This window comes from Apium graveolens, chromosome 11, assembly GCF_009905375.1.
Source record: "Apium graveolens cultivar Ventura chromosome 11, ASM990537v1, whole genome shotgun sequence".
Taxonomy (NCBI): Eukaryota; Viridiplantae; Streptophyta; class Magnoliopsida; order Apiales; family Apiaceae; genus Apium; species Apium graveolens.
This window is the reverse complement of record NC_133657.1, coordinates 133942177-133967990: the sequence shown is the minus strand read 5'-3', so window position 1 is coordinate 133967990 and position 25814 is coordinate 133942177. Positions and strand designations below refer to the sequence as shown.

General features: G+C 34.3%; 1 protein-coding gene across 2 annotated transcripts; it reads left to right on the top strand.

Moving 5' to 3' along the window:
• Nucleotides 1-470: 470 nt before the first annotated feature.
• On the top strand, nt 471-24234 carry LOC141697863 (E3 ubiquitin-protein ligase listerin). 2 transcript variants are annotated; one of them, XM_074502420.1, is made up of 16 exons: nt 471-619; nt 709-826; nt 4246-4308; nt 5060-5137; nt 8652-8743; nt 9504-9606; nt 11695-11847; nt 12819-13435; nt 14102-14591; nt 14811-15331; nt 16486-17173; nt 18258-18918; nt 19583-20625; nt 20703-21155; nt 21858-22088; nt 23510-24234. In XM_074502420.1, the coding sequence occupies exons 1-16, from the start codon at nt 564-566 to the stop codon at nt 23735-23737; spliced, it is 5595 nt and encodes a 1864-aa protein (XP_074358521.1). In that variant the 5' UTR covers nt 471-563; the 3' UTR covers nt 23738-24234. The 2 variants fall into 2 exon arrangements, with proteins under 2 accessions (XP_074358521.1, XP_074358520.1); XM_074502419.1 differs by having other exon boundaries at nt 16486-17215.
• Nucleotides 24235-25814: the final 1580 nt, after the last annotated feature.

Here is a 25814-nt window from a genome sequence, read left to right as displayed (position 1 = left end):
TTATAACCCACATTAATTAATTCATGGTATTATTTAACTTGAAATATTTATTTTTTTTATTATATATTTCCAACAAAAAATTTAACTAACATCATATTGCAACTATTCATGGCAATATTATTTGAGAGACATTTTTCTAAACTTGACACCTTAATTTTCATCGAAAAATAAAATATTCAAATTATAAAAAGAAATGATAAACTAATTTATTTAGCGCTAATCGTAATAAATAGCAAAATTATAATCTTTTTGGCTAGCACGCGAAGGGCTCGGGTAAAGGTCCTAATAGTTACAAATGTGTTTAGCACAAATTTTTAGGAGTCTTAGATTTACCTTTTTTAATATTTATTTTAATTATCTAAATGCAAAATGATGTGCAATTTAGTCAATTAATAATTGAAAGTCAAACATAGGCGTATAAATTTCACCGCGAGGCTATATAAGACCGATAGATTTGATTGCAACCGAGTTTTCACCGATTTTGTTTACAAATCCTAGGTCACTGCGCTCGTGCTCGGCAACAGACGCATCGTCCTTTTCTTCAATTCAAGCTTCACAAAACTATGGGGAGACAAAAGGGAGATGCAGCTAGAAGCAAGGCACGTCCCTCTAGTAGCAGGTACATTTAATTTTTTTCTTCAATTAGTTAGAATCAATTGATTTTTTTATAGTTTGTGTGTGTTAATGACATGGATTGATATTTTACAGCTTGGCTGCGTCGCTTTTGCCGTCTGGTGGTGCATCTGTTGGATTCGGAGGTTACGTAGGTACCACACGGCTCGATACTACTTCTGTGTCGAACCCGCAAGCTGCTGTTCCTATCGTGGTATGTTATTTGTGTAGAAGTAGTCGTAATATCTGATACGTCCATTTGAAATGTTTAAATTACTTATTGAGGGTTTTATTGTTGCGACTTAGTATGACCTAGAATCTATTGCTCTCAGTGACAAAAAAATAACTCCAAGTAGATCTTGTGGGCTGTTTGATAAAAGTATAAATTGAATGATTAAAATGCTGATTTATCAAGTGTTTTTGAATGATTTAGATTGTATGAATGTGACCGATGTTGAATTAAGAATGTTTTTTCAAAAGTTAAACAGCTTGATCAACCAAATTTCAGTCCCCAAACAAGTAGAACAAAATTTTAGGCTTATCATGTTTTAGTACAAGCTGCAAACCAGCGGCGGAGTGGTGCATGGTTTGATTGGGATTTAGAGTCTTAAATGCGCCTTTTTTTCAGTCTTCTTAGTACTAATCGTGATTAAGATTTAAGAGTAGGAAAAACAAGTTCTTATTACCATCAGAGGCATGTTTGACATGCAACCTGAGCTTCTTGATAGGAAGTGATTTCAAATAATGAACGAGAACTTATAAGCATATATGAAAGCTTTAGTGGACTTGCTCAAATTGAAGTCATAGGTGGCCCTCACAGTTTCTTTAATTTTGCTTTTTGGGATCGGTAAGATTTTATAGTGCAATCGCACTCACTATAGTATCCTAAGGTGTATTAGAAATCTCATAATAAATCCAATTGCTTCGAGGAAGGAGGTATGTGGAAGGATAAAGATATAGACTTGAAGCATTCTAAGCTTAACCATTCAATTTAAGTGAGCCAAGGAATGCCCTTGATAGTTGAGAGACTGTGATGAGTTTTTATTCAATTTTTAAAGTGCCAGATGAGAGAAACAGCAGTAGATGGTTTTGGTCAACATGAATTCATGATTCCTGCTTTTAGCCCTTCAGCTGAAATTACTTGAGTTATTACTTGGCAGCAGTTTAGATATGCATCTGAGGTTAGATTTGTAGCTAAAGATAGTTTACCTTCGTTAACAGAAACAAGCTTGAGAGAGGTTAATCTATGACGCAACTACCAAATTTACTGGAAATAAATATCAGATAGACAAGTCTAAAGTCCAACGATGAGAATAATAGAGAGTTAAGGGACATAGATAGGCTCATTAAAGCCGGGAGTTTAGAGCAGGTTTTCAAGTAAGTTAATATTTATGGACTAGGAAGCACCGACACTGATACAGCGACACGGGATATGGGACACGGGGATTCGTCAATTATCAAAGTGTCCTGGATACGGGACACGGCAAAAAAACATATAAAAAATATATAAGATTTATATATGTCAAATATTGAATAACTTCATTCATAATAATAATAGAGTTTCTTTCCTAATAAGTAATAAACTAGTGTAAGATCTATTCTACAATTTCATTCAATTGATCATCTTGTATTTTATCGGATAGAAAGATGAAGAGGGATGTTATAAAAGAGAGAGACGTGAAATTAGGGTTAATATAAGATGTTTTGGGTTTTTTAAGATGATTTCGGGCTTTTTTTATATGGGCCGAGTCGGTGGCCGTGGCGGTCGCCTTTTTCTGTCGACACGCCACAAGGCGTGTCAGACACGTACTCATCCGTGTCGGTGCCGAGTCGTCGTGTCGGCCGTGTCCGACTCGCATACGACAGCCTTTTTGGAGTGTCGGTGCTTCCTAGTTTATGGAATATCAGTGCAATTTAATGGCTAAAATTGGGTATTTAGGTACAAATAAAACCAAATTAAAATTCCTGTCATATTCATGAAGTGAGGTCACCTGAAATGCCGGAAATGCTAACTAGACTGAGCCACAGGATACTATGAAGGTAAAACCTTTAGATTTACCACAAGTGAAATAGTATTATGCTTCATTTTGAGGAACATTTCCATCTCGGGCACTTCAGCGCAACCCCAAAATTCTACTCTAATTCGTGATGAGCAAGGCAAAGATAGAGGAGCAACGAATTATAAAGAAATATAATTTAAACAACACGAGAAAGGTTTAGAACTTCTGGGCCATGGGATATTAGGGGTTTTGAATGGAACCATTCTCGCACTGGATGCAATGGAAATTAATTTTGTATATATATGATACATATGTGAATTACTATACTAATATTTTAAGCGTTCATGCTTTTAAGATATAAATATGAGTTAATACAAAACTTGATTTGTAAGAGAGATTCCCATTTCTAAAATTAGTCGGGCCATTAATGGGGCCAGATTAGCAGTGCTGTGAAAGGTGCAAATTTTTAAGAGAGTTCTATGGTCTCCTTAAGTGAACTCGATCCTTAAATATTATATAAAAAATTAGCTCTAGCAACTCAAGACATAAATGAGTATATTCGTCTCCAACAATGCTTCGTATACTTGTTCCTTATTTAATATTTTACTATTAAAATTACATTGCATCAATTAAAATATATGTAAAAGAGAGAGAAAGAGATAGTGGTCTCCATAATATATTATACAATAGTGGTTGGAGGATCTCTAAAAAGATGGGCTATTACTTAAAAATAAGTAGTGAATGGATGATCTTAGTGATTAAGGAAGCACTAAGAGGTTGTTGGAGCATATTTTGTGTGCTCGTTCCTTAAACTTCAACTTAAGAGCTTGAATAAACGCATTACCTTTTGTTTATAAAAATTAAATCTGGTAAATAGAATTCTAATGTAACTTTGTATACTTGCAGAAACAAATACATTGGTGGTTCATATAGTTAACAATATAATAGTTTGTATTAACGTCAGAAGTGGGTTTTATTGCCAAATTTGAACTTAAAAACAAGATGCAGCTTATTGGCTCACAACGTTGTGGGCTTATTGGTCGCAAGGATCTTACTCGTAGGAGGTTATAATGTTGTCTTCTGAGTAAACTGGATGGGATATTTATGGCCCACAATATACGATTACAATCAGCTTCAATTGGAGTTAAAGTCTCATGGTACCACAGATTTTATAAGAGCAGAAGCAAATCATTGGCAGACTAGCATTAACTTTGCGTACGAGGATCCAGTAGCCCCTAGATTCTACTATATGCATTCATGCCTTTAAGTGATAACATATCATATTATACATGATAATATTATAACTGATACATATCATTTTATACATGGCTGAATACAAGTTTACTTTCGCAAATGACAACTTTTTCAAATGACATGATTTAGTTATACAATCTTTTTCAAAGGTAAAGGAAAAATAATACTCTCCAAATACTTAAATTAATCCATAGTAAGGAGCAACAAAGGTTAAGTTGATATATTTAGCAACTGATTGTAAAATAAATGACGGTGCATTTTGTTTTTTTTTCGAAATCGAAAGTGCAAATTTAATATTACTGGTAATTATGTATTGCATTAATACATAATTAAGTGTATGTATTGTCATATTGAAAATTGTAGACAATCGACTTTGTAGGACGTTGACAGTGAAGTGGCTCAATACCTGAAGAGGCTTGCGAGGAAAGACCCTACAACTAAGGTAATTTAAGCAAAATTTTGGTGGACTCTTCCCTTCCTGTTGATTTATTTAAAAAGCTCATGCCTGTTTACATACCATGAGCCTTATCTATTTTGTTTGGCTTTGAACTGAAAGTAATGTTGTATGGAAGCTTGTTTGGATTTTATTTTGAAGTAATTTTGTATGAAAGTGAGACATTTGTGAAGTCAACATTCTATGTAAATATATACAACAAGTTTACTGCATTTATATTTTCTACAAATTCTCTCATCAAAGGCAGGCGGTATTTATTATGTAACATCCTTAGAGGAAACTAGATTGTCCAAAATGGCATGTAGGGAGTATTAAACATTATAGGAAACCTTTATAATATTAGGTATGGAACTATGTATACATATCCACATGAATAGATATGACATTATGTAGTAATTGCCCAATGAAATTAACTTGCCTAATTTAGTTTTGAAGTTATATAATCCACATTTACATGCCAAAATAGTTCTATTAATTTGTAGTGGTCTTTTGGCTTATTTGACAATTAGTTGGGATCATTACAAGTTCAACGTGAGATTGTCTGTAGATTCTGATATGTGTATTCTGTCGGTCACAATGTACCCTGGAATATTAATTTCTTACAATTTTCACTCCTTGGTTCTTCATGTGCCTCTATATTGAAATTAAGTTGGCAGTCTCAAGCCAATGATACGTGCATTCTATGTTGCCCATGTTTCACTGAGTTACGCTTTTAATCCTGACTTACGTGCTTCCACAGCTAAAAGCATTATCATCACTTTCTAGGCTGATGCAGAAGAAATCTCCAGAAGAAGTATCACCGATTATTCCACAATGGGTATGATTTATATGACTGCATGTGCTCTCGTGCTTAGTTCAATCCCAATATTTCAGTGTCCCATATCGACTTTATAAAAGTCAGTAAATGGCATTTTAAATTTCAAAAACTGATATGGCTTCCATTCTTTCTTATCAATGCAAGTGTTATGATTGTATAGTTTATAATATGCAAAGGTGGAAACTAAAAAGAATTATGATAACCAGAAACTGAAATTAGTTCGGGGTTAGATTGTTTTTAGATTATTTTTAGTCTGAGCTTGTTGGGATTAACCTTACAAAAACAGATTTCTGTCGGAATTTGGAAGTCTTTTCTTTCTACTTTTCCCCTTGACCTAGCATTCTCCTATACTCCCTCTTTCCCACTCAAACTGGCTTATTTGACTTTTCTTGATCAAACTTTGACCAACTTTAAAAAAAGTTCAGATGCATTTTAATAAATCTAAAAAATATTTGGTATAATAGATTATTATAATTTTATATAATATGTTTTTGTTAATTATATTTAACATATGATATACAAAATTTAAGTTTCAAAGTTGGTCAATTTGAAGAAGAAAAGTCAAACCAGCCATTTTGAGTGGGACGGAGGAAGTATTATTTTTTACTCAATAGCTTGCTCTTAAAGCGGGATATACTAGTCATGTCTTGTTTTTTCTTTTTTTTCGTTTTCTTGCTATTATTAACATTCTTCTGAATCTGTATTCCTATTTTTTATACATTCTTTTGTGGTGAATGATTCACTCAACCTGTTTGCTTCTTGTTAGTAGAATAGTACTTTCTATTGCACTGCTATGTGTTTTCAGTACGAAAAATCGTATAATTGTTTCCTTTAAATTTGCTCATCATTCTACTTGCAGCATCTAACCTGCAAAATTCTCTAGACTCTATAGATGTTGTGACATCAATTGTGACTATGATTCTATGATTAAGCAACTACTGGGAGGATATAGCGCCTATATCCTTTTTGAGTGGGTGTATAAACACATGTATCGGATTAAGTTCTAGTCTCCTAACGGCAGGTCTTCATAGTTAAGTATGGCACACTCATAATTATTTTCTCAAACAAAGTATTAATGAAGATGTGCATCATTAGCATTATTTGTTGATCAATTTGTTTTATCTAATTGCATCAAAAAGGCTAATTTATTTGACATCTGTAACTATTAGTAGAACAAGCAGTGTTTATGTCATCATTGGACACATGTCACTTGAAGTTGCATTGTTGTCACGTCGGGAAGTCATAGTCAAGTTTACGGGTCTAGCTTGCCGACTAGTTGATCAATTAATAATGTATAATTAAACTTTTGTATGATTATATAGATAATATGTTATAATTTAAACACACAACACAGTATTGTATCCATTGTTATCACGAAGACGACTAGTCGACGACTAGTCACCGACTAGTCGACGCGAAGGTACTCAGGCGCCGAGAGTCTCGAAACCCGACTTGTCATAGACTAATTGACGTGAAGGTCGTCCAAGAGTCTCGTAGTCTGACTTGGGCCCTTCATAACCATAATTGTGGTGTACCATGCTTATTTTGAACTTATTATTCAATTAATTTTGATTTAAATATAAAACTAACATGGTCAGTTATATTATATATTAAATCTAGTAATTATGTATAATGAACACTTTGTCGACTTTTACGACTAGTCGGGCGACTTGTCGACTAGTCTTCACGAAGGTACTCGAGCGTCGAGGGTCGACTTGGCGCCGTGATAACCTTGGTTGTATCAAGGGGACTTATATTTATAAGCTACTTATTTTACAATTGTGTGAAAAGAATGTATGTACATAAGTGGATAAAGTATATATATAAAAGCAATGTATTAAAAGTTCAAAAGAAAAATTATTATGGAATTATGTAATTAATAATACTTTACCATCATGTATTTCAAAGTTAGTTTATAGTGCTGTTACAGTATACAGTAACAGCTATTTACCTCTGTCCTATAATTTGAATCTGCAGAATATAAGTGCAAAATAGAACACAGGAAACTGAACAATGCTGACAGAATGCAGAAAACTAAAAACAGAATTTTGGAAAACGTCATAATATTGGAAAGCAGCATGCAAATTGCAGAAAACAGATTATAGTTGTGCAGAATGCAAAAAACGTTCTAGTCGTTCGACTAGTCGACAAGCTTTTGCCGAATTAGTCGAATAGTCAATTACAGTTTATGGTGATTAGCTTAATTGAAGAACAATTGTGCTGTACAGAAGGTGTTTGAAAATTGGACTGTAAAAGATTCTGTTTGGAATAGTTGATATTTTGGTCAGAATTATTGTGAGTTGCTAGATTTGAGATGTAGATTTGTTGAGGTGATTATTTCCATTTAGTATTGTTCATTAGGAGATAGATAACTCAGATATTTTATGAAATCTGTGAAGTTGACTGTTGACTCAATGGTGTAGACTACTGTTGAATTGACATGGAGTAAATCCTCCATCAGTTCAAGCTAGACATTTCAGCTAGGTACAATTAAAATGATGCAATAGGACCTTGAAGGTCATGTACAGTATAGGGAACAGATGAAAAGATTGATAAACTTCAGAAGATGAGAAGTTGTTGCTAGGAATGGAAGTAGTAGGAAATAGGAATCACAAGGTAACATACAGCGATTTTTTTTTTTTTTTTTTGAGTTAAAAGAAGATTTTACTAAAGAGTTAATCACAGGGGAGTCTTTAGAGATCCTGCTCACAGGGCTGCGCAAACAGTCGGTTCGGTACTATACCGAATCGAACTGGAAAAACCAAAAGCGATATTTAAAAATTTCCCGAACCGAACTGAATCAACCAGAAAAATTCAGTTAATTCACTTATATTAAAAAATAAACCGAAGTTTTTAGAAATTCTGGAAGACCCAACAAACATCACTCGTGTATCCTGCGCCATCTTCACTCTAACTATAACTTTTCAGAAAGGAGTCACAAAAAACCCCATACATGATTAAGTTGAGTGTGATTTACAACTGATATATTAAATGGTCTTGTTCAAAAATACAAAGTTATAACTTTGATTTTAGATGTGTGTGTGTGTGTATGATATACATGCCAAAGAGAGGTAGAGATAGGATGACGTGAGAAAGAAGATGGAATTAAGAGAGATGATGTGTGGAGATAATGAAGATGAGAGGCTTGAGTTTAGATTTAGGGATATTGATGCTGAGGGGTTGGTGGGTTACACAAACTTTAATAGAGACAAACAGCTAGATGCTTTAATATTTTCTATTTTATGTATTACAATTGTATACATATATGCATATTTGGTCGGTCCAGTTTCACCAAACTTTATTTTCCAAAACCGAACCGAAATTTGTTTCACTTTCCTCTCTTAACAACTGGACTGAATCGACCAAATTTTAAAATTTCTAAACCAAACCGAAATTATGTGGTTTATCTATATAGGATGGACAACATGCGGACAAGTTCTACACTTAATCATCTATTTCTTTAATTTCATCTGAAATAGATGAGATATCTGACAATACGAACACTTTGATTCAGGCATTTGAATACAAAAAGCTGCTTCTAGACTATAATAGAGAGGTTCGGCGAGCAACTCATGACACCATGGCTAATCTTGTCACTGTTGTCGGGTTAGATTTTTTCTTATGTTATTTTAATGTATGTTGATTATTTAAATATACCGAATCTTCAATTGAACTGCTTTGCAATTTTTTTTGCATATAAATGGTTTAGTATATTTGCTAAGTTTCGTACACGCATACATAAATGAATGCTGGATTGATTTTTGCTCGACTTTTAAAATACTTGCTAAAAACTCACCGTTTTTATATTGAGAAATACAGGAACATCCCTTTTACCGCTCACTGTAATATTTTTGTACCAGTGTTTTTAAATGCTTGCAGCTGGTCTGTTCTTGAGAGCCTACTTTGTTTATTCTGATACTAAATTATTTTTCATTGATGATGCAGAATTTCATTATATTTAATAATGAAAGTAATCAATTAATTGTTAAAATAAATAAAGAAAATAATTTTTTTAAGATAAATGAAAAGGAGTAAAGTAAACGAGACAAGTGCTTGAATGTTATAAACAGGGTAGATGATCAGATGCAGTAGTGGGAGAATTATGGAGAGATAATGATAAACAGATATTGGAGTATGATGTCAACAGAAAAGGGAGTTTGACATGTGGCAATAATGATTAACGTTTTATTTTGTTTTACCTACGAGTAAATAGGAGCTCCATCAAAAGTCTCATTAACATAGTGTTGTTTCCTCATAAAATTCTTGAAAATACACATCTCGTAGTGTGCAAGTAACATTTTTCCTTGGTCTTTTGGTTTATTTGTCTGTGTTTTTGCATGTATATATACGTATATTATCTTTTCAGAAGAAGTTTAGCTCCGCATCTGAAGTCTCTGATGGGACCTTGGTGGTTGTCTCAGTTTGATCCTGTTAATGATGTTTCCCAAGCTGCAAAGCATTCGCTACAGGTTTTTGACTATCTCTTTACTCGAAAAAGTAATGTTTTGTCTCCCCTGAGTCGTATACTTTAAAGTCTTATAAGTAAATGCTAATTATGTTGCTGGGACTTGTTTTACGTTCCTGATTAAAATGCCTGGTCATCCTAAGTGCCATGTAAAGCTTTTGCAGAATACCTCATTTCTCTCCTACTAACAACTGCTCAACTATGTATAGAATAACAGTGCTTAAAACCCATCAAAGCTGATCTTAGCATTCCCCTTTTGACACAATCTATGTATTCGAGGACTTTTATCGTTGGCTAGTAAAAAGTGAGCTTTTTGGTGCATCTTCTTTCTTACTGTTTAGTGCATCTTTTTGGCCTTCTCTAGCATCATATGTAAAATATGGAGCTTCCCCAGTCAAAGCAAGCCATCTGCAAGCTTATTATGTCTTAGTTTACAGTCTTCACATGTCCAATTGTATTTTTAACCTGTTTATAGCCTTGAACAACAGTTCATTGGTACCCTTCCTCTGAAGACACATTGCATCATCTTTGATCTTCATATGCTGGCACCACAGTCTGATTATAAGAATAAATTTGAAAAGCAGGCTGCAGATGTTTCTTTAAAATCTCTCTTTCCTCTTATCTTTGCTTTCAACCATAACCTTTGCGATGAATGCTGAATAAACCAAATACCATTATTTTAAACAGTTTAAGCTGGCCAGTTCCATCATTTCCCCACAGTTTAGTGGGATATTAATGAAATGCAGTGAATCAAACATGGGCCGCATCTGGATCCTGGTTCTACCTGTTAAACTCAACATGCTGACCAGTTATCATGCAACCAACTGTACAAAATATCTGAACAAATGCAGTATATATAATAGCATATTAGATCAGTACAACTCAAATTTGTTTTATGTCCCCAAGTCTTATTTCCTTTGTTAATCTTTCAGATCATATCGCATCACCAATAAATTTTAAACACAGTATTTTCCTTTTACTCACCTGTGGCCATTACTAGGGATGGCAAAATTTTCCGAACCGATGGTTATCCGATCAAACCGACCCGAATGGTTCTTACTGAACCTGATTTTTACGGTTTGCTTACGGGTTTGTCTTTTATTTTAAAAACCGATTAAATTTGGTTCGGGTTTGGTTTTTAAGCTAACCGAACCAAAACCGACAGAATACTCAAAACCCGATTCTAACCGAAACCCGACCGTACCTGATATATTAAATATATTATATATTTACATAATATATTTATAGAATTGAAAAATGATTATATGCTGATTCAATTTAACTTAGTAACTCTAGTAACTAAATATAAACGGTTCAAATGTATTAATTATTATTTAATGTTATACTAGTGTATCACCAATTTATTACTTTTAAATTAATTTTTTTTGTCTATAACTTAGAATATATTTTCTTTCATCTTTTACACTAATTTTTATACTTAAAAAGAAGAATTAATATATATATTAAAAAATTGGATGTTCTTAATTCGACTACTGAATTTTGTACATTTAGTTACTTAAATCATTCAGATAACATGATTCAGATTTTCAAATAACTCATTATATTTCTTAATAATTAGAAATTTAATCGTTTAAAAAGTTTTTTCTAGATTTTCCAAATGACCTGATTAATAAGCAACCAATCTAAGGACTCAATATTGCTTCTTCATTTTTTATCATGAATTATTGATATAATTTCGAAAATTAATCATGCGTATTTTATTATGTTTGCAACAATATGGAGATATTTTAATTTTTGAATAAAAGACTTCTTAATGACATTTTTTTAGATTTTTACTTTAATAATTTCTGTGTTTCGGTTCAAACCCGAATTGAACCGAAAACCGGCGGTTCGGGTTTGGTTTTGATTAAAAGAATTCGGTACGGTATTGGTTTTTGTCAAACCCGAACCATACCGACCCGTTGCCATCCCTAGCCATTACTTGGAAAGCACAATCTATCATTTTAAGTTTAAATATTTAAACTAGTTCCCAATTGCTCTTCGAGAACAGCTCACATACTTCTTCTCTTATTAGTAGACAGATATGCCATACTATTGTACAATAAAGCTAAAATTGTATAATTTGAAACAGGCAGCCTTCCCAGCACAAGAAAAAAGGCTAGATGCTTTGGTGTTATGTACAACTGAAGTTTTTATGTATTTAGATGATATCCTTAAACTCACTCCAGAGACTATGTTTGATAAAGAAGTTGCTTATGATGAGGTGGAAGAGATACACCATCAGGTTTGCTTAATGCTTAATCCTTCCTCGTGGTTTTTCCTCTATTGATGTTTTTTTTAGGCAAACTTGTTTGCATCTATATGTAAGATTAATACTTTTTATAATAGGAAACCGTGTCTAAATTTATGAAATTGTTATTTATAAAATATTTGTCAAATTTAGTGCCAACTTTTAGAATTCTGAAGGCAGTGTCTAGTTACGCTTTTGAATCTATTTCTTTTTGGATTTGGTGCTGTGGAGTATTTTATGGTGGCAACTAGTATCTAGCCTTGTGAGGATAGTTTCTTGTTCTCTGACAGCATGCATATCCTGGGAGGAAAGAGTTAATATAGAATGAATCGTGAACTCGTGGTAATAAGTGATAACCTGATTAAAGTTATTATGCAAACAAGCTATAGCGAGTTCAGACGAGTAAAATTGACCTAATTTCAAACAGCTGTACGCTGTATTTTATAGATTCTTAATTTTTAATTTTCTAATAGTTTTTAGATAGTATTTTTTACATTCTCAATTTTTTAATTGTTGCTAAACAAAATTGTGAGCCAACTAATTATGGACTGAAATATGGAATTAAATCATAAGGATAATTTTATCACAAGTTGTTTCGGGGCCTTTTAAATATAAGCGGTTGAATTTCATGTTAAAACCAGACTTTCTTATTTTATTCACAGTATTTATGCATTCTCAACTTTTCGTACTAGCTAATATATATTGTCCATAAACTAGTAGTTAGATGGGCTCAAAAAGACTTGGTCATGTGAAATAAAATCAGGATAAAATATATTGGCGTGTGTGGCTTCAGCATGAAGTATCGGACTCGAATCCGATGCCCACACGGCCACACCCATATCGTGTCATGTCCTTAAGTTATCAATCTTCAATGTAATTAAACTGATGTTTCTACTTTTGCTAGGGTAAAAGTATACTCAGTTTGAGGTGACGTATTACTTACTCTTTAATATTTTTTCTTACAGGTGATTTCATCAGCACTACTTTCACTGGCAACACTTCTAGATGTTTTGTTAAGTCCTGAAGCAAAGCATTCTTCAAAAGCTAGAGAAAAAACAATTAGTTGTGCTCAAAAGCTACTCGTTAATCATAAATGTTTTTTCGGGTTCCTAAAATCAGAAAATGCTGCTACCCGATCATCCACATACACTGTGTTGAGTAGTTACATAAAAAACATTCCCCAGGTTTTTGATGAAGAAAATATACGTATGCTTTCCGGAAAGATACTTGGTGCTTTCCAGGAGAAAGATCCAGCTTGTCATTCATCAGTGTGGGATGCTATTTTACAGTTATCACAGAAGTTTCCAGATAGTTGGACTAATACAAATCAGAAGAACATACTAAATCAATTATGTAATTTTCTCAGAAATGGGTGTTTTGGATCTCAGCAAGTCTCTTATCCAGTTTTAGTTCTATTTATCGATGTTTTGCCTCCTAAAGCAATCCAGGGTGAGAAGTTCTTTATCAATTTTTTCCAGAATCTTTGGGCAGGAAGAAGTCTATCCAACTCCTCAAATGCATTTGTTGCACTTTTCTCATCGATCAGAGGATGCTACCTCTGGTTAATAAGAAACGCATCCAGGTTGGATACTTAATGATTTCTTCTATATACATATGTTGAGACGTGTGTGTGTGTGTGTGTCTATATGTATGTATTTATCTCCCCTTCTATGTTTTTGACTTGCCTTTCTTGTTTTTTCCGTGCTGAAATACACTCTTGACCCAATTAGCACCTAGTACCCTAGTACCCTGATGTTATATTTTACCCTAATGGTATGTTTTAACTTAAAACTGTCCACATTGCCGAATATAGTCCTGTTTAGCCTTTATACTATAAAATGGCCATAATCTGCTATTTTTGCATTGAACTTAAGATAATGGCGTTCTGGCCTAAAAGGAACTTTGTGTAGCTTTTGATCAGAACATAAAAGTATATTTTTAGCTTTTAAAGCATGATTTGCTTTAGGTCTTGTGCTTTTCATCAAACAACGTGATGTGCTCAAAAGTATCTGTTTTTTGCATGAAAAATCACCTAAAGATTCACAGATTTCTTCTGTTTTGTCCGAGTAAGTGGGCAGACTGGAAAATGTTAATTAGCACAGGTTTTTTTATTGTTTGTGCTCCAGTAGTGAAATATGCTAAGTTTTAGGGTTAGGAAGGTGTAGTTTAGCCTATAAAAACACTATATATATGTATATCTACTTCACATAATGTGTGCTTATTCTGTTTGTCTTCTCTTTAATTTTAGATTTTGTGATGATGGAGCAGATGCCATTAATCATTTCCTATATACTATCTTTGAAAAGATTATTTTGAAGCTTGTCTGGCATGATTATCTGAACTTCGTCAGCCCAAACTATCAGGAAAGAGTCATCTCCAGGGATTCAGAAGAATTATCTATATTTGTTAAGGATAAATTTGACAAAATAAATATGGAAGGGTTGGACAGGAGCCATCCAATGGGTTACCAGGAAGAATGGGGGAAATGCATGGTTGAAATTCTTTCAGGTTTATATTCATTCAAAGTTGATCTTCTCATGGCCTTTTGTGCAACATTTGAAGAGAGTTGCATTTCTATTTTTAAGCAAACAGCATCAAAAAGCCCTGGAAGTTTAGAACGAGTAATTCAGTTTCTATTGCTAGTGGATAAACATGCTGTACGGAAAGGTGAAAGTTGGCCCTTAATTCATTTAGTGGGACCCATGCTAGCTAAATCTTTGCCGCTTATTAAATCCCTCGTAAGCTGCTGAACGTTTAAATTTTGATAGCATGTTATCCTTTTACTTCTCAGTTTCTAATCAAAATTTATCTTTCCGTTCGTGCCTTTTAATTGATCTAAGTTGGGCCTGTGCAGAGTCTACAAGCTCTTCCCAGTATATATCTGATTATCTTTGTCCGTTTCTAGCGTGTTTCAACGTGCTTAATTTGTAATATTATCTGCTAATTATTTATTTCAGGACTCTCCAAATACTGTGCACATTGTAGAGGTTGTAGTCTCCATATTTGGATCACGCGAGATAGTTCAAAACCTTCTTTCTACTGATGGACATATTCATCAATCTATTGCAAGCAGCAAAGGACTAGATTTGGATCAGTTTTTGCAATTTTTTGAAGAAAACTTTGTTGGCTGGTGCTTGCAGGAAAGTAATTACTCTACAAGTGCTCGTTTAGATCTTCTTCTGGCATTGCTTGATAATGAATGCTTAACTCAGCAATGGGATATCATTATAAGGCATGCGGCAAGTGTTAGTCATGTTGAATCTGCTTCTCAGACTAAGGTTTCCGAGCCCGTGGCTGTGTTGGCCCTGCTTCTAGAGAGAACAAATCAGGGAATTAGAAAGAGGAAGCTGGGAGTAGATTTGAACAATCAGCAGGGATTAAACCCTAATTATTGGCATCATGAGCTTCTTGATGCTGCTGCCCTCAGAGTTGCACGCTCATATCCTCCTTTTGCAAGCTCCGACACTCGTTTTTTATGGCAAGTAAACTTGAGCTGTTTATGGTTGCTTCTATTGCATTATTCTGGCATTAAGCCGTTTTAACCAAATGAATCATGTCGACTTACTGAGTTCTTAGTCTTACATTGGTGTTAAATGAAAAAAGTTTGTTTCAACCAATAGTCTGCATGAAAACATAAGCAAGGACTAACACTTACAATTTTAAGACTTCCCTGTTTTATTTAGATTGTAAAAAATTAATTTTGTAATTATATACCTGAACAGTACGCCACAATATGCTTGCATTCTAATATTACAAGTTAGTAATTTCGTGTTAAACCAGATAGTGAGTTATCGGTTTACAGGTCTGGTCAAAGACTAGGATTTGAAGTTCTTAACAGTATTCATTTCCAGTTCTGACATTATTCAACTGATCCTAAGACTTAACTTCAAATATAATTTTTAGCATGATGCCTGCATTATGTTTTCGGTTTCTTCGTATTAGGAATAACAATAGTTCTCTCATCAGATTTCATTTATTGTCAATTTGTCATAATCCCAAAATCCGGCACTAAGCTTGATAAGCAGTTGAAAACGGTGAGGTGGCTACTCCTGAACTGGATTTTTGATGCACTATCTGAAGAAGTAATAGGCATACCTGTAGGGGTCCGAAGGAAGAGAAGCAAGTGATCGAAATGGAAGTAATCGGTTAGGATCAAAGAAGAAATCTAATTTTTTTTGGATATATACTTGTTCCCAAACTTAGTAAAATCTTGAAGCAGTTCTTGTACTGTTGAGTATGCTTCAATACCTCACAGTAGTAGTTGTTGATCAAGTAAACTATAATATGATTTTAATGCTATAGCGCTTGATTCTTGTAAGTAGAGAATGGAGGTCATTTGTTCAACTGAAATGATTTTTAAAACTTTAATGACATCTTCTGTCCTCCCTTGCATCCAGTTAATGAGGAATATGTTTAAATTAATATATGAATTAATTTGTTGTGTTTTTAAAGTTGCTGACAGTTTAGAGTTAACTGTCTGCTAATTTATTAATTTTCTTTAAAGCAGAGTAGCATCGTATAATGCATTTTAATTTGTTTCCTTTTGTTAGAACAAGCTTTTAGATGTCAGGTCGTCATCTGATACTTTACTATTAAATCACCTGACCATTTCTTTTGTTCTTGTCGTTACAGTTCTGTTCTTGGTGGTTCAGTAGAGGAAGATCAAACAATCTTTGTGGCAAGAGATACATCAGTTATGATATATAATGAGCTTCTTAGGAAGCTGCTCTCATTCATGGGAGATTCTATCTTTATATCTGTTAGGGATGTAGGGAGATTCTTAATTTTTGAAGAATGTTTTTCTGAACTTGATTCTGAATCCTCGGAAAATGTGCTTGCAATGGCTCAATTCTCTTTAGATGTACTTGAAGGTAGCTTCTATGGTTTAGGTAATTTTATGGAGGAAGGTGAGCTGATTCCAAGCATTTTAGCTGCTATCCTTGTGATTGATTGCGAAAGTAGCTTAGCAGCAGTTTTTGGGGATGAACAAAATGATGAATTAAAGCAAAAACTCAATACCAGATTGAGTTTATGTCAGAATGTGCATGCTTTTCGGTGCAGGATAGAGAAACAGTTCTTCAGAAGCCTAGGCATAAAAAATAAGAATCGTTTAATAAGTATATTGGTGCAGTTCATCATGGGCACATTGTCCAAAGAAGTTATGTTAGAGATTGATCAGATTGCACTTTTATGCTGCGTCTGGATACTCGAAGTTCTTGAAAATTTCTCTCAAGATCAAGCAGATGAGCAAGATATATTAGAATTTTTTTTGAATGAGGGTAATATCTGGTCTCTGCAGATCGAACCTGTTAAATTACAAGTAAGTTTCTTCACATTCAAAGCAACTAACTTGTCTAAAGATGTAAGTTGATTTAAAGTTAATCTTGCTGACATCATTTATTAGTATTGTTTTGCACCACTGGTTCGTTGTAGCTTGTGGCATAAGCAAGTGATATGTGCATCATCAAGGTTTATATAGTTTGGGACTTGCTAGTCTTCCGCGGTTGAACTTCTCTTGGGATTTGATACATTCATATTTGTATGTTAGAATGAAGTGTGTAAGAATTCTGATACGACTACTAGTTGTTGCTATCAGTTGAATATAAGTGGACAATATCCTTAAGGAACAGGTAGATTGTGATCTACTAGTAGCTCTATAGTTTTTCTATGATTTATGTATACTACATATATGGCTTGGAGTTTGTAAAGGTCTTTATAAATAACTTTTCTATTAGTGGGGCCTATAATCATATCTAATGAATGTTTGTCGAAATATTGTTGTAGAACAATTTTTATGCAAATTTAAATTGTATAATATTTATTTTATAATGTTATTATTTTCTAATACAGTATAATGTTAATGGCTGAGATTGATTCTTTATTTTTTGTTAAAAGTTATCGATCCAAATCACTAATCATTTGAAAATTTGAATCTTTAATTATTTGTGCTAGATATTTTCATCTGTACGGTTGTATTCTTAATTAATTGTCTCGAAATTGTGAATTTGAGGCTCACTTATAGAATACAACATAAACAAATTATTTAGACCATCAGGAGAAAATTAGAGTGTCTCAAGTCTATGTTAAAGATCAGATTTTTGTTTTACTATTCTTCTGTTGGGACCAAATGCATTACATATACCACTTGTCTCATTTATTTCTCTAAAAACATACACAGATAGTATCTGTTCTTTTTGGTTTACTTTATTTTTAGTCTTTTATGCATGTGCATGTGGCTGTGTCGAATGAGGTTTATGAATATTCTTCCATTTTCGGCTACATACTTGGGGTGAATATGGTTCAAATCTCTTGTTACGCATGTTCTCTTAAATTTGGAAAAAAAATCATAAAAGTTGTGGGTTCCGGAATCTTGACTGCTGACTTGCGCTATGTTGAATGTGCAGGAACTCAATAACCTAAAGTTTGTTGCTTTAGTTGACCAACTTATAACCAAAATGGGCTTTGATAGAGTTTTTTCAGGAAAAAGTTCACCACCTAAAACACAGCATCCTCGTGCGTGGCTTGCTGCCCAAATCTTATGCACGTGGAAATGGCCAGGCGGTAGTGTCTTGAGCTCTTTCTTGCCTTGGTTAACTTCCTATGCAGAGCAAGAAAATTATTCCTCGGGGGGTCATCTGTTGGATTCCATAATTAACATTTTACTTGATGGATCTCTTTCCCAAGGAGGCTGCTATGAATCAAGTGCATTCAATGTATTGGCTGATTCTTGTGAAGAATTTGAGAGTATCAAAGAGCCCCATTTAAAAGCTCTTGTTTTGTTGTTTAGTACTCTTTTTGAAAAGAATATATGGGGTGCGGAAAAGGCTGCATTTTACTTTAAAACACTCGTGAATAGACTTTCCATTGGCGGATCAGTAAATCTACATTGCTTAAAAATACTTCCCCCAATTATAGGTATCATTATAAGCCCACTCTGCGTATTATGTGATGAATCCAGAGTTGGTGTCAGATCAGATTCTTTTGATGGCATCGAAATACATGGCACCTTTGAAGTTTGGCTTCAAAAAACTTTGTCATTGACCTCTTCAACTTCATGGCAAACAGGTAAAGGAAATCCATGTGTTTTCTGTACAAGTACAAAACATTATTTGGTGATATTATAGTTCGTTTCGTACAATTTTTTTTTTGAATCTGTAATGAAAGAACAAACATGTAATAGGAAATCCATTGCAAGTTTGCATCCGTGTAATCAGAATTTTTACCTCATGCATAATATATCCTAAAATAGAAATGTGTTACTGTTCCGAAGATCATCGTTGCAGAAGTGTGTCCAGTGTTATGTACAGGTACTCCAGGAAGATTTAGAAAAAAAGTGCAATTTTATATTCAGAACATACAAACAATCCTCATTTCCGTATTCGACTTACATATGTTTACTTTTTATGTCAAGGTCATAAACTTCTTGATCTTAAATTAATATCCAGATTTATTTAAAGCTACACTTTTGATGTTTTTAATAAATATAATGTTTGATACGATGCTGCATCATGAATTAATGCTTTCATTCCCTACAACATTTTACCTGCTATTTAGATGTTTATTAAAACACCTGTCTATAATTTCATGTGGAATTTGTCAACTACGTAGAAGGATTATAACTTGAGTATGGGAAGCTATGCTGCTCAGAAGTTTGACTCCAGATTTATAGGCTTATTATCTTTCTAATGCAAAAACCTTACCTTGCCATCCCATCCTCTATTTTTTGTAGATATGGATGTCTGGCTCCAGCTAGTTATATCCTGTTACCCCTTGAAAAACATGGACGGAACCCGAGCCTTGAAACCTGTGAGAGATATTAGCTTTGTGGAAAAGGATCTCCTAGTTGAATTATTTAGAAAGCTGCGGCAAATGGTCAGTGTGTCACCTGCAACAAAGAAGCTTCCAATGGTGCAGATGTCGCTGTCAAAGCTAATAGTAGTTGTAGCTGGCTACTGTTGGAATGAACTTAAAGAAGACGAGTGGGAGTTTTTGTTGTATCAGTGTAGATTGTGGATTGAATCATCGGTTGTGATGATGGAGGAGATGTCCGAGGATGTGAATGATGCTATTACAAATCTATCCACTTCTAACAACTCAGTAGTTACTTTAGAGAAACTTGAGCAAGCTGTTTCCCGTGTAAACCTTTCTTCTCTAAAATATGCGAGAAATGCACTGGTCGCATTCTCTATATTTTGTAGGCTTGTTAAACTCCACAAGACAGGAGATTTGGATGGTGCAGTAATTTTGAAATATGATAAATGGGACCTCATCATGCACCGGATGATTGAAGGCATACTTCGTTTATTCTTTTCAACCGGTGTTGCAGAGGCCATTGCGCATTCGTATTCTTATGAAGCGTCATCAATCATAGCTTCGGCTCGGTTTGATCATTCTCACTTCTGGGAGCTAGTTGCGTCGCACGTTGTTGATTCCTCTCCACATTCCAGAGATAGAGCTGTTAAATCAGTTGAGATGTGGGGGCTGAGCAAAGGACCCATTAGCTCATTGTATGCAATTTTGTTTTCCTCCAAACCAGTTCCTTGTCTGCAGTTTGCTGCTTATGTCATGCTTTCCTCAGAAACTGTCTCACACTTGGCTTTTATCAAAAAGGAATCATCACCTTCTGGGGATGATGGTACAACTGATATTCATAACAAAACCAATCTTGAATCATCTTCAGAAGATAGTGATCTCTTGAGAGAGGAAATTTGCTTCATGTTAATCAAATCGCCCGATGATGTTCTTGATAGCGATTTGATGGAAGAAAAACGGGTAATTGTGCTACAAAGGTTTATCATTTTTTCTATAGTTGTTTTAATGGGTGTGTACTGATTTCTTTAAGTTTCCAGGTGAATGTGTTTCTTGCTTGGTCTTTGTTTCTGTCATATTTGCTGTCCTTACCATCATCATCACCGTCTAGAGAACGATTGGTCCAACATATACAAAATTATGCTCATCCAGCTATATTAGATTGTCTCTTCCATCATATTCCTTTAGAATCCTGCATGCCTCGTAGCCTCAAGAAGAAGGAACTCTCTGCTGCATTATCGAGTATTGGACCTGCAGCAGCAAGTGCCATCACCAGGGGGTCAGCCATGTTCTGTGTGGAATCACTCTGGCCCTTGGGGCCAGAAACAATGGCAAAGCTTGCTTGTACAGTATTTGGATTGATGCTTTGTATTCTTCCAGCTTATGTAAGAGTGTGGTTTGGTAATATACGCAATCGCTCCACGATCAATGCAGTGGAGTCCTTTACAAGAGTTTGGTGTAGTCCTCCACTGATAACAAACGAGCTTTCTCAGGTGTGTGGCTCTGATTTGAATCTTGCGAGCAACAATCCCTGATTGTTATATTTTAGTGTAACCAAATTGTTTTTGTGATCATTGTTGATTTTTGATAAAAAAACATCTCTCTAGTTTATATATCTATACATATAACTACCCAATGTTCCTCAACATACTTCCACCCCTTATAATTTCATTACGTTTTGCCTGGTATATTGGTTTTTCAAAAATTACCGTATAATGGTATGCTGCCAGCATATCAGAAACAGGGCACCATTTGAAAAATTCAAATATTGTCATGCCAATGTTATTTGTAAATGTTAGTGGATTTGAATGAAACGTCGAATTGTAATTCTAGTTTCACTCTTTCTGATAACTTCAGTAGATATGTCTTGTCATAAATCATCATGGAGCCAACTTCAGGTGTACTTTTGCTTTTGTCCCAAATCTCAGGAACCTTAATGCAGTTGTTTAGAGAATGTTACATTTGATGCTCTACGAGTTACTAAATTTGGTCACTGATTCAATTTCTCTAATTTTAAAGCAGCAAGTGTTAAACATAGCTTACTCGGCGCAAAGTGCAGTTGCGACCTTTTTTTTCATGTGAAGATTTTTAAAAAAATGAGATTTCCTTCCTATTTAATTAATATCTTTGGAAAACCTGACCCCACCCCTCTGGAAATGAAAACCATGATATTTACATTTTCCTTTTATTTGCAGATCAACAAGGCCAATTACTCGGATGAGAATTTTTCAGTGGTGGTAAACAAATCAGCGAATGAGGTGGTTGCTACGTATAAAAAGGATGAAACAGGAATGGATTTAGTGATCCGCCTTCCTGAATCTTACCCATTGAAATTGGTGATTGTGAACTGTACAAGGAGCCTTGGAATAAGTGAAGCGAAACAGAGGAAATGGGAAATGTCTATGATGTCATTTGTTCAAAATCAGGTATTATATAGAAGTTGCTACTTTAGTTCATCTTCATGTTCTATAAATATCATATGAGTTTTCAGGCTTTGAGTAGAAATATAGACACTTCTCGGTGAAAGAGAGGTACAAGGTCTTCTCCATTGCTGGTTCCACCTCTTTTGGGGTTGGAAATCTCAGTCTGCCCCATATATTTTAAACATTTCCAGTAGGGTACTTTTCATGTTTGTAAATGTTCTTGTTTTAAATAACCTATTTTCTTCTATAAAGTCTTGAAACAATTACATCAAATATGTTTTTAGTGTTAAGTTGTGGAATAATAAGAAAATTGACCCAACTATCTAGTTTTTATTGTGGTTGGGCGTATTTACCTGTTTTAGAAAACCAAGGCTCTTTATACCTATCCAATCCGAATTATCAAATGTGTATCCTAATCAAACCCAACAATTCAATACAAACCCTCTCGAACATTTTCTTTAGCCATTTTACTCAACCTCATCTCTCTTCTTCGCACGCCTTCTTTTACTTCTCTTTGCCTTACCTTCTGTTACACACACAAACAGAGATATTGGATGCCCAGTCATCATAGAAAAATATAACATATCTACATTATATCTTATTTAACATCTTATTACAAAGATTGTTTATATCGTTCTAGTCTTACTTCCGTTTAAATGTTTGGGAGTTGTGGGAATAGAAGCCAGACTTTTGAATTTGACATTTAGATTATTTCATAGAGGTGCCGAGGCGTCGTTATTTAGTAAGGGATAAGAGTGTTTTTTTATCGTGTTTCTTGTTTTAGTTATTCAGTTCATGTAATTGATTATGTTTATTGTTTTTGTTATTCGATTCAAGTAATAAGACATAACTAATCCCTATTCGTTACAAATAATTTTGTGTTTATTCGTGATTCATAATTTGTCTGGATAATAATAATAATTATGATCATTATTATTACTAAAGATTGAAGTAAATTTAGCAAAAACAGGAAAAGGGAATGATTTAATTTTTTAAATTTTTCTAGGAACTATTGTTATTGTATAATCGTTTTATATATAGAAATTTTGTACAGCAAGATATGTAAATGTGTGTTTGGCAGGATTGATGTTGAAGACTTGAAGTGATTAGCTATTCCATTCCCATTCAAAATAATTTGTACTATCATTAAACCGTATTTTTAGGATTGGTTAGTAAACTTACATGTGTGGTAGACGTGTCGACTTTCTAATATAAATATATGTAACAATATAAACCCTAAAAAAGGCGAATGTAAATGGTGGAAATACTCGTTTTGAGTATTCTTGGTCATTATACGATGTAATAAAGTATGTCTGTATTTCTCGTTGATGTACCTCTTTTTGTTTCGATTGTGTATTATGTTGGATTAGTTGGATTTCATAGATTTATCTGAATGTAGAAACTAAACTATTGTTGAATGACAGAATGGAGCTTTGGCTGAAGCAATACGTATATGGAAGAGCAATTTTGACAAAGAATTTGAAGGTGTTGAGGAGTGCCCTATCTGTTACAGCGTTGTTCACACCTCCGACCATAACCTTCCTCGTCTTGCTTGTAAGACTTGCAAGCACAAGTTCCATTCGGCTTGTCTATACAAATGGTTTTCAACTTCCCACAAGTCAACTTGTCCACTATGCCAGTCTCCATTCTAATCTTTTGAAGAAGGTTGGGAGATATGCAAGTGCAAAATATCCCTCATACATAATTTGGAAGGGCAATACATATACATTTCTTTATATATCTAGGCAGTATAGTGGTGGTTGGATCGAGTGGGATGTTTGTAGGATGGTTGTGTATTTTGGTACGTCAACATTACATGTAAGACAATGAGAGGGTAAATATGTCCGGTTTGAAATGTAGAATTAGGCATTTTGTCAAGATTAGATGGAAATCACAGGTATTATAGGACCTGTGTTATCACAACCAGGTTTTGCGTCCATCAAAATATATTACAGTCAAACTAACCGCTGAAGCTGTGTCGAGTAATCCCAGATTAACGGCGCACTCTTTAGTGGACATAGTATTCAAAAAATGTAGAAAATTTATACCTTCTCATGATTCGTCATCGAACAGTTTATGATCATGTTTAAGTGTGATCTTAGGAGTTGATACAGTCTATGATCATGTTTAACTAGTTAATTATGTATTACTAACTGTTGGATTGTTTACAAGATTCTCGGTTAATGTAAGAAGATTATGGGTTCTGACCAGATAAATTGCTCAAACACGGGAGTTTAACGAAACGGCTTCTAATTATCATTTTCAAAATTTATTAAGCTACGTCAAAATTTATTTTATACAAAGTTTTGTTTCGGCTAGGATTTGTTTAAAAATCCAAAAATTTTATACCTGAAACCCGATAATAATTACTTTTTAAACTAATCGAAGTCGGTAACAAAGTCAAAGTAACGAGGAGGCAACCGCCATGAGCTCAAGTCAACCCTGCTCCTAAGAGCAATGAGCATAGCCAATACTTGAATGTATATATTTGTGGAGAGTTTATTATATATAATAAATAAATATGTTCCCATTACAATACAACACAACACGAACACGGAGAGGGACAGAGAGAAAGGAACACAGCACAACTCCCTAACTGAATATATACACACTTGATTGGGTGTCACTTGCTGTTTATTAATTTTCATTATTACAAGCCCTTGATATAAGCAAAAAGAAGGTGCGTTGGGTTACGTTACACGTAGGAATAGGAAGAATTATTCTTTAACCAAGAAACTGGCAACCACTCTCATCAACAAAAAGATGCATGCATGGACCTCATCGGTGAAAATTAATACTCCAGGTGGCTCAACCATTTCTTTACGTTTTTCTTTTTGAGATGTCCAATCCAATTTTTTACATTTCAAAACTTATTAAAAATAATTAATGGATCCCACTACTTTCTCACTTTTCCTTCTATTTCACACAACTTTTACTCCACTATCTCATTTTTATATATTAAAAATTAATGGTCCCACCACTTCACCCAATTTTCTTTTTCTTTTTCACCATTTTATACATAATTTTTAACCTCCGTGCTCAAATCCATCAAGCCTAAAGAATTGGCAGTAAAACACAAAGTCTGAATTACCTAATAAAAACTCCATTGAATATTTATTAAATTTACGAGGTTACCAAATATATAAATCTATAATCTCTTCGTATTTAAATTTACGAGATTATCAAATACAATATACAATAAACCTGAGGATGGAAAGGATGGAAGGCGGAGAAGAATCCAAGGCTCATGATCCCTCTCAAAACTACCACAGCCGAAGAAGCTCCAGAAGAAGATCAATCTGCATATGCATAGCAACAACAATCTCAATCCTCCTCTTACTAATCCTAATCATCGTCATCCTGGCTTTCACTGTCTACAAAGCCAAGCGCCCTGTCATCACCGTCTCCTCAGTCTCTCTCAACGACTTCAATTTCGATATCGATTTACCGCTCAAAATCCACCTCAATCTCACTCTCGACGTCGATCTCACGGTGCAAAACCCCAACAAAGTGGCATTTCGATACACCAATACTTCCTCATTGCTTAAATTTGAGGATAAAGTGATTGGCGAGGTTCCTATTCCTGCTGGAAAGATCAAGTCCAGTGGATTTACTCCCATGAATTTGACTTTGACTGTTATGGCGGATAGGCTGTTAGGCGATTCGGATGTTTATTCTGATGTGTTTAAATCAGGGATACTTCCGGTGTCTACTAGTACCAGGATTAAA

What these genes read in the sequence shown, in the direction of transcription:
- LOC141697863 (XM_074502419.1), top strand. Translation starts at nt 564, where the DNA reads ATGGGGAGACAAAAGGGAGATGCAGCTAGAAGCAAGGCACGTCCCTCT. An exon ending in GCACGTCCCTCTAGTAGCAG is followed by an intron (nt 620 to 708) that starts GTACATTTAATT and finishes GATATTTTACAG; the next exon opens with CTTGGCTGCGTCGCTTTTGC. An exon ending in CTGCAAAGCATTCGCTACAG is followed by an intron (nt 9,607 to 11,694) that starts GTTTTTGACTAT and finishes AATTTGAAACAG; the next exon opens with GCAGCCTTCCCAGCACAAGA.